The sequence below is a fragment of the Melanotaenia boesemani genome, chromosome 22 (assembly GCF_017639745.1).
Source record: "Melanotaenia boesemani isolate fMelBoe1 chromosome 22, fMelBoe1.pri, whole genome shotgun sequence".
Classification (NCBI taxonomy): Eukaryota; Metazoa; Chordata; class Actinopteri; order Atheriniformes; family Melanotaeniidae; genus Melanotaenia; species Melanotaenia boesemani.
In genome coordinates, this window is record NC_055703.1 from 18518216 (window position 1) to 18527911 (window position 9696).

Below are 9696 nucleotides of genomic sequence, written 5' to 3' on the forward strand. Positions count from 1 at the left end.
TATTACAAAAAATACAAAAGAAGACCCTGTCAAATTGGTGTAATATGACTATAAAAACAGACTATACTTAAATCCAATGAAAAAGTAAAACAAAAATACTTATAGTCACAATAAATAGAGTTAAAATCACTCTGTAGGAAAGTGAGACAATCTATAATGCACAGGTGTTAGTTTATTCTGTCTGCATAAAGTTTAAATCATGCTGAAAGGATTTAATCTCCCATTGCTTCTCCAACTGTAACGCTATGATTTTGATGTTCTCTTTTTCCGAGTGTTCATGAAGGCAACACATAGTTTGCGCAGCAGTCAGCTGACGGTGAGTTGTCACGTGGCGTTCACAGACGGAGAAGACCGAGTGAATAGCGCGTGAATAAACAACCCGGGTACCTTGTTAAGAGAGCAGGGCAGTGGTAGTCGTTTCCGTGTTTGTTTCAGTCGTCAAGCATGGCATGGACAAAGTATCAGCTGTTTCTCGCGGGGCTTATGCTTACAACTGGCTCCATCAACACGCTGTCGGCCAAGTGAGTAAATTTAATTATTTTTTCTGCTGTATCATGTGTTTATTGTTTACAGCTAAAAAAAAGGTCACATAAATAATGAACTGGAAACAAACATGACTTTTAACTGAGTTTTAAATGAACGTACATAGGTGAATTATGTGTTATTACATATTCCTTACATACAGTAGACGTCTTAGAAAATATTACGATGTAACGTTAACGAAGTTGTAGCTACTTTATATATTAGCCGGGTGACGTTAGCTAATTCATTGCAAGACAATTTACATGTCATGCTGTAAATTTGGTAATAAGCCGGATTTCCTTGGCTTATCGGAAGCTAATTGTGTGAGATACAGACAGTTAGGTGAGGAGAGACATTTTGATGTTATTGACATGACAAAGCTGTCAAACAACAGCTGATTAGATGCAAGTACTAGCTTAATCCGAGATCAGGTTTCACCAAATGAACTTGCACCGCATTATCATGGGTTATCAGTGTTAAACAAACCTGATCTGCAGGGCCATGACTCACAGGTGTATGTGTTTTTTAACACACGCAGAGCTGTGAATTCTTTTTATTTTGCTTTTGCTTTTCTTTTCTTTTTTAATCAGCATCATAAAAATGGTCCCATCACAAGGCCATTGTCAATTCCAAAAGCTAAATCTTAACTCAAATATATTAAATTAACAGCAATCTTAAGCAGAGAAAATCTAAGTCTTTACATTTTTAGAGCACGAGTTACCCAAAAATCACAGTTTCAAAACTTAAGATATCAAAACACAAATCCTTTTTCAGTTACCTTTAATTATGAATGTTGTGTATATTCCAAAGAGCCTTTCACCATGTGTCCTAAACCAAAAGATCTGGGAGTTCCCTGGAAGCTGTGGCAATGGAAACAAACTCTAAAAGTACAAGAGGAGATAATGTGGTTGCCTATGGCACATAGGTCTTCAGTGTTAAATTGCTGGGTTGAAATTGTTTGATGCATAGTGGTGACAGCAATCAGATGTTGTTTTCACACAAGAAATCTGCAAAAATGTTGGCAGAATTAGTTCTGGAAATTGTCTGACCTGCTCTTCCACATGATCTGATTATTATGACCTTATTTTCATAGTCTGCAAAAGTTATTTGACTATTTGGGTGAATTCAGGATCAGGCATGGAGACAGAATAACAAAGGTTGCTGAAGGGACTTTCTGCTGGACAGGTGAGTATGTGGTGGTAGAAATGGTGACAGGTAGCTGATTTAGTTTCGGGAAGTGAGCAGGCCTAGAAAAAAAAAAGAGACAAAAACACAAATAAAAGATAGATCTGATCATTAATGGTTAATAGTCAGCGCCTACCAAAAATTTGTATTTTATTAAAGTGCTTGACATTTCACAGTAAAAAAATAAAATAAAAAGGAAGAAAAATTTATCCTGACGTGACCATTTATTTATATATATTTTGTAATAGTAATAATAAAACAGTGATTATATGTATAACTAGTGAATGGAGATGAATTAATAGCTGCATAAACGACAGCTCTAAGATGAAGTTCATAATTATGGTACATAATTATGTAATTCGCTGTGCTGTTTGTCTCAGATAATCATTTACCTTAGATATTTTGTCTGAACCTATTGATCTGCTATAAGCAAAGTGCAGGTCAAGGCTTGTAAAGAAACTTTTTACTTTTATGATGTTATCAAACTGTTGACGTGTTTCACTATACGTGTTATATTCTGTACAAAAATGTGATTTTCTTCATAATAAAACTGGTAAAATGTTTTGAACCTCCAGTCCGATGTGTCACAGAATGAAGAGAGAAGAGATGTTAATGTCTACAGTAGATGTGACAGAAGCGGAGCGTATAAAATGAAAGCAAGATTTAGCATGAAATGGAAAACAAGGGACAAAGGGACCAAAACAAATCAGTGTAACACTGCAGTCTGTTTATTATAATATTATGGTCCTCTACACCATCCACAGTACCTCTTTAGTTCAGTAATAAAAGACATGCATATATGTTGTTGTTTTCTTTTTTCTTTTAGTCAATATATTAAAAACATGCATGTTAGGTTAATTGGTCACTCTTGAAAATTCGGAGTGAGGGTGAATGGTTGTTGCTTTTCCTGTGTTGGCCCTGCGATAGACTGTTAACCTTTCCAGGGTGTACCCTGCCTCTCTGCCAACTGCCGGAAGAGGCTCCAGTCCCCCGCGAAGCGGTATAGAAACTAATGAGTCAAAATAGAAGTTAGTTTCTTTAAATACTTTATTATGCTTTGCCTGCAGTCTATAATTAAAATACATCTATGGCATAAAGACGGTTTTGCTTCAGTGAATTACAGTCTGAATTAATTTTGATTATGTATAAGTCTTGCTGTCACTGTGGGAGGAGGTTTGTAACTTTAGTGGAACCAGAAAAATCAGCATTTTTAACTTCCCTAAGATTCTGTGATGTCAGCTTTCTCCTGCTTGACTCACACTTCTCTGTCCTTTTGTGGGTTTTGTCTTCTGAACAAATTAAATACTGCCATGAATCACAGTTTGTGTAGCGCTAATGTCTCAGACAAAACATGCTGTGTCATGTTACTCAAACAGGAAAACGGCAACTAACAGGTAAAGTTTCACCGCGGTCACCTGATACCTGCCCTGACACAGTGCTCCCTCCCAGTAGCGCAGATCACTTACAGCTACTGTATCAGGGTTATAGTTTTGGTGCAGCTTGTATGTTTTCTTTCGTGTATCTTTGTGCAGTGTAAGGATATTTAATCCAAATCACACTGACAATAATGAGGGATGGTCATGGCAGATTTGGATCAGCTTACAAAACCACTGGTTTATGTTGTAAATTGATGAGCCCAGAAATTTAAAGCATTTCAAGGAAGTGTTGTGTCATCACCTTTAAAGACAAAGTCCTCACATGTCAGTCATGCTTCCCTCTGACTATAAAAGTTTTTTGCAAAGATAAGGACTCATTAAACCCACAAATGAATCAGTGTCACAATCCTCCAGTCTGGCTCTGCAATGTCTTACTGCTTTTATGTAACAGTGCAGGGATAGAAACGGAAAGCATTTAATAAGAGATGCAGAAATTCTGATTGATTTAACACACACAGTGTGAAGAAAATTCATGATATGAGTGGTTAATTTTCTTATATTTCTTATATAATTTGCTGTATGGTAACCACTACCACGCATGATTGTTTAAGTTGTAATAATGTGTTTTTGTCTGACAGATGGGCTGACTTATTTAAAGCGAAAGGTTGCGATGATGGGCCTGAACGTGACTTCTCACATCCATTTGTACAGGTAGTTACAAACTGAAATGTCAGCATTTTGTAGCACTTTGGACAGATAGTTGCAAGTTCGAAGTGAATGTTTATCTCAGTCTTCGTTCTGATATAAACGTGCCCCAAATAAGTATTTAAAAATCTGGTAAAATCCTTAATATTTTTTACTTATTAGCCAAGATAGTTTTTTTTTTTTTATCAGTTTGAGGTGACAAGGAAGTTTGCACATATATAATCTCATGGGTTTCCTATTAGTTATCGATGAAGGTATGGGGAAAATACATAGTTAACTAATGTCTTGCCATCTTTTGTCACATGTTTGCATCTTTTCCAACCAGAAGAAAAAACATGGGTCAAATTCACCATAAATCAGCATAAAAATGGCATCAGTGTTCTTTCTTTCTATTTCAGAAAAATGAAAATGTTATAAAGATAACACTGAAGAATAACTTATAAGAAAAGTGTAACAACTTGTTGGAACCTCCTAAAAGTAAAATGATGTATTAGAAGGGGCTTAAACCTACAACTAGGTCTCTAAAGAATAAAGTTAAATAAGAGGTTAAATTCTCTCTCTGACTGACTGTCTCTGTGTCTCTGTCCTATGCTTGCTGTCCAGGCAGTGGGGATGTTTCTGGGTGAGTTCAGTTGTCTGGCAGTCTTCTACATCTTGCTTTGCCATGACAGACGAAGGCCAGAACCAACGATGAATATCGGCCAGAGCTTCAACCCTCTCCTCTTCTTCCCTCCTGCCATGTGTGACATGACAGCCACTTCCATCATGTATGTTGGTAAGTGGCCACAACCTTTAGTTCTTATTTGGTTAGTAATGTGTAGTAGTAGTCGGATTTCTGTGTTAATGGACTGGAAAGTTTCTGTTTAAATGTTATAAATCTGTTGTATAGCTATCACCTTTTCATCTTCCAGCACTCAACATGACGAGCGCCTCCAGCTTCCAGATGCTTCGCGGAGCAGTCATCATCTTCACCGGTCTCCTTTCGGTGGCGTTTCTGGGGCGTCGCCTGTTGCCCAGTCAGTGGCTCGGTATCAGCATCACCATCCTTGGCCTGGTGATAGTGGGCCTCGCTGACTTTGTCAGTGGGCACAGAGATGACTCACATAAACTCAGTGATGTCATCACTGGTGAGATATTTATTATTTTCTGTGGAAGAAAAGTCCATAACATGTGAAAAAAAAAGGAAAGTAAAGCACACTTTGCTGCTTAAAACCACACCAAAGATTCTGCACATTTGTTTTTCTTAACCGTTATTTAATGTGCCGTTGTTCTTCTCTGCAGGTGATCTTCTGATCATTATGGCTCAGATCATTGTTTCAGTTCAGATGGTGCTGGAGGAAAAGTTTGTCTACAAACACGACGTTCATCCTCTTCGGGCTGTTGGAACTGAAGGTATAGCAGTTCTGCAGCTACATGCAGCATGTGCTTACACTCATTCAAGGATAAAATTGTTTCCTTGTGAGTCACATTTGCAGTAGCAACTCACTCTTAATTTGCTGATATTAGTAATATATATAAAATCTTTAGGTTTAATGTGATAGATTCCTCTTATAGTTAAGTTATTAAGCTTGACGCTGTTCCGAACATGTTAGCTTCTCTCGCCTCATTTTCTTGCCTCATTTTCATGTCCCCCATCTTTTTTTTTTTTTGGCTGCACCAGACTCTAAAAACTTAATATGCACAGCCTGCTTAGGTCTGAGCAGATAGATGCAGGTGGCAACAAACATGTGAATGTGGTCAAACATTTCGCAGCCAATGAGCCAGACAAGACATGGCTAAAAGGAAGTGAAAGGTCACTTTCTTCAGGCAGCCAGACTTAAAATGCATGATGATAATGCTGTTCTCTAAGTGCTGGATGTGTAAACAAGCAGTTGTTTGCTAATTGTTTGCAGCTTAATCAGGAGATAAAGCCAGTTTGTTTCCTGCAAGCAGTCAGAACAAATCAATTTAGTTCAATCTATTTCTGACAGACACAGGAATGATAGTGGCACCAGAGTTGTTTTAAATCTGCTTATTTAACTGATCAACTTAATTAGAAGACTTCTCAATGTTAAAATGGCAGATGCACCAAATAGATTATTATTTAGAAAAAGTGGTCAGACATGATGTTCTTCTTACATGCTTCTGCTCTGATGGTGAAGTGAAGCTTGTATATTTGGTTGTGGTCTAAAGTTTAAGTCTTATATGCCAAAATACATGTTTTTGGTCAAAATAATTTTTTTTTTGTTTGTTTGTGTTTTGACAGGACTCTTTGGTTTTATTGTCCTGTCTCTGCTGCTCATCCCTATGTATTTCATCCATGTTGGCAACTTCAGCAACAACCCTCGGCATGTCCTGGAGGATGCGCTAGATGCTTTCTGTCAGATCGGACACAAGCCTCTCATTCTGTTGGCTCTGCTGGGCAACACGGTCAGCATTGCCTTCTTCAACTTCGCCGGGATCAGCGTCACTAAAGAGATCAGCGCCACCACCCGCATGGTGCTGGACAGCCTGCGTACGCTGGTTATCTGGGTGGTGAGTCTAGCCCTGGGTTGGGAGAGTTTTCACGGCCTGCAGGTTCTGGGCTTCTTGGTTCTGCTGCTGGGCACAGGACTCTACAATGGACTTCACCTCCCTCTGCTGGCCAGGATACCGTTCTGTGCTGCGTTTGTGAACAGAGAAGAGGAGCGCAACGCAGCAGAAAGAGAGAGATTGCTTAATAACGGCAGGGGGCAGGCGGATGCAGACACATAAAACTTGTTGGACTCAGCACAGACAGCATCACACAGACACTGTAACTTTCAGGAAAGTCGTCAGTTGCATTTTACACATTTTTCTGTTCACGCCTCTGGTTTTAACTGACCTCACACAGCGCTGTAATGTGTGTGAAAACATTTTTAAAGAAACGTTTAAAAATTTGGGGAAAAGTGCACTTATTTATTTTCTTGCAGAATTAAATAAGGTGATTTGTACCACTCTTGTATTCTGTATGCACAACAAACACAAAGCTAAAGGCTATTCGCTTAGCTAACAACATAAACTGATTGTAGTGACACAGTGGATCCTGTCCTGACACCCAACACTCTCATTTCAGAGACTAATCAGGGTAGAAGAGAGATATTTTATCCTTTTGTGTTGTTTATCTCCTGTTTAATTCCTGCCATTGGTCATGGAATCTGTTGACTTTTAATTATAAAGCAGGACTTGTTCCAATTTATAAAACAAAACCTTCAAACTTGAATTAGTGGGGGCGATTGTACGAGTGTGTGCTCTCACTCATACACGTTCAACTACAAAGTGAGTCACATTTTCCACTGGGTTTTAAAGCCTGTGAAAATTGTCATCCTCATCAAGACTATGTGTCTGCTGATTACACACGTGTATGGAAAAATCTCTACTCAGAAAAAACAACCAGACAAGGAGCAAAAAACCACGGATGCTTGTTTTGTGGAGCGACTTTGACTCATTGTTATAAACACCTCTAAGATATATTTTAGACCAAGTATCAGCCCATATTTAGATAAATTAGTGATTATATACTAAAGTGTAGTATAAATTGGAAATTGCCCATTTCTAGATGCCCATTCTGTTTGTGCACATGGACCCAGAAAGCCTAAGAGTCATGTGGGAAAGTGCATCATCACTACTTTTTCTGAGACACTTCCTTATTTCCTCTGCATCTTCACTGCTTAGTCTGTGAGCTGCAGTGTAAAGCTTCTCCTCTGATGTACCTTCAGCCCTGAAATAGCAACAAGGAGAATAAAATTCTATTTATCAGCAGGTTGAGATCACTAATAATCACGTGACTCAGTAAAAAATGCAGACGAGAGTCTGAAAAGTACTAAAAGCATCATGCACTCATGGTCAAAATGTGGCTAAAACATGTGAATATGTTGCCAGTTGGCAGATCCTTTTGTCATCTGACATGGTAGACCAGCACTTTGCCCCTGTTTCCTGTTTTTATTCTCAACTAAACAAACATGTTTGTTCCATCGGGCTGAGTGATGTCAATTATCTCATCTAATTCTGCAAGACAGACGAGTTGTTTTTATCCCAGATTCTTAAATTAATTTAACATCTGGAAGAAATAACAGCCTGTTGGAGGTGTTTAACCACAGCATTTGTTTTTAAGGTTTTTAAACTTTTTTTTTACAGGTGTACGGGCAGAAAACAAAAACAATCCAATAGTTTTTTTTTTTGTTACTTAAGTACTAAAGCATATGTTATGCCTTATACCTAAGGCATTTTTTTTGTTATTTAAAAAAAAAACATTGTGAAATCATATCCAGTAATAATTTGAATATTTGTCCACAGTAAGAGCCTTTTATATGATTTTTTAACATGTTCCAGATTGTGCCAAAATTTTGTCATCACGGAAATGTGCACTTGATTCACTTCCTCAAGACGGCACCATAGATGTTTTAGAATAACGTTATCAAATCTGTAATCTAAGTAAAGCTGTTTCCTGTTTTTAATTCACTTTTTAAAGAAGGTCTCCACATTTTTTACACAAGAACCTGTACAAAGAGTTCAGATCTCCACAAGAGATTTATTCTTTGTATCACAAACCCTGCTTCCCCCCTTATGTTTAGTTATGCACGATGTTTTCTAGAAGACACGTGGAGAAAAAGGGAACTGTCATTATCTTACATTTTTGTTGAATTTTGAAATTGCTCTCCAGCTAGTAGATGTTATACAATGAAATACAATAAACAGAAAAATGTCAACCAGTGTCCTCACTCATGTTTGAACATCTTTTATATTTTAAAATGATGCACTTGGTTAAATAAATGTATGTGTATCTGTATGTGTAGAGCAAAAGTTTTAGGCACAATCATGAAAAAAATGACTGAGTTGCAGCCTTAACTGTGATTTTTGGGCCTCAGAAAATGTGTTTCTACTCTCATATGCTTTATTTACAGACCTATAACATATGACTGTTTACCTTTAGTTTATAAAGGCCACACTGGCTCATATGCATGTGTGTAGAAAATGTAAGAAAATGGAATAAAAGTGTCAGTAAAAAGGTCTAATGTTACCAGCAGCTGACACCTGCGCTTACTGAAGAGTCAAACCAACATCCCCCCCAAAGAGCTTTTTTATGCTTTAATGGAGGTCAAAAGTTAAAACCAGGGGTCCCCAGAGACCTGTACATGCAACCACATCCAACTTAATGGAGCAAGATGAATGAACATGTGTTAACTGACCACACACACACTCACATACATTCTTTTTGATTAGGTGTATGATCACAATTAAGAAAAAGTTTATTATAACATTTTTAACTTGTTTTAAATGTAATAGACTGTCTGTACTTTTTTTGTTTAGCCTTTTTTTTAAAAATCAATTCCCTTAGATAAGAGAGAATTTCCTTGAAATTAATTTAATCCAAATCCAAGTTTTCATTCAGAGTTGGATATAATTTAAAGGTTATAGTATTCAGCAACATTAAACTGCACAAGTTCTGACATGGAAAATTAATATTGCTGATTCTGTACTAGTTCTATATCAGCACTCAAGTGGAAGCAGATTGATGGAATTGATGTGTTTCTTGTTTGTTTTGGTGTTTCTGTGAATTAAAGGTCACATTTTCTTAGAGCTGCATCTCCTCCACTGAAATAAGGGTTAGGATGACATCACTCAGGTTATTTTTTACCAACTCAGCTGTTTCCAGGAGAACAGTGCTTACAAGTAGAAAACATCAGGACTAATGGAAAAGTCAGAAGTCAAATTTGCTGTAATCAAAGACCAATTCGGCATGTAAGCTTGGTCAGAGTGAAGGTTTCTACAGGATCAGTGTGAGGCACCATCGGAGGATAAATAGGGTTTGATTACTGAAATAGGGAAAGGGGATGCTGGATGCAAGACTCCAATTAGTCCTGTCAAACAGACTGGTCAGTGGGGGGAAGAAACCAGCATTTCCCCATCA

The 9696-nt window shown here is 37.7% G+C and overlaps 1 protein-coding gene across 1 annotated transcript; it reads left to right on the forward strand.

Annotated features, from left to right (window-relative positions):
• Positions 1 to 346: 346 nt before the first annotated feature.
• Positions 347 to 9365, forward strand: slc35f6 (solute carrier family 35 member F6). Its single transcript, XM_041976322.1, has 6 exons — positions 347 to 521; positions 3722 to 3794; positions 4392 to 4563; positions 4700 to 4915; positions 5070 to 5180; positions 6034 to 9365. Exons 1-6 carry the CDS (start codon positions 445 to 447, stop codon positions 6519 to 6521), a joined length of 1137 nt encoding a protein of 378 aa, XP_041832256.1. The 5' UTR covers positions 347 to 444; the 3' UTR covers positions 6522 to 9365.
• The last annotated feature ends 331 nt before the right edge of the window (positions 9366 to 9696 follow it).

What these genes read in the sequence shown, in the direction of transcription:
- slc35f6 (XM_041976322.1), top strand. Translation starts at nt 445, where the DNA reads ATGGCATGGACAAAGTATCAGCTGTTTCTCGCGGGGCTTATGCTTACA. An exon ending in ATCAACACGCTGTCGGCCAA is followed by an intron (nt 522 to 3,721) that starts GTGAGTAAATTT and finishes TTTGTCTGACAG; the next exon opens with ATGGGCTGACTTATTTAAAG. An exon ending in TCTCACATCCATTTGTACAG is followed by an intron (nt 3,795 to 4,391) that starts GTAGTTACAAAC and finishes CTTGCTGTCCAG; the next exon opens with GCAGTGGGGATGTTTCTGGG.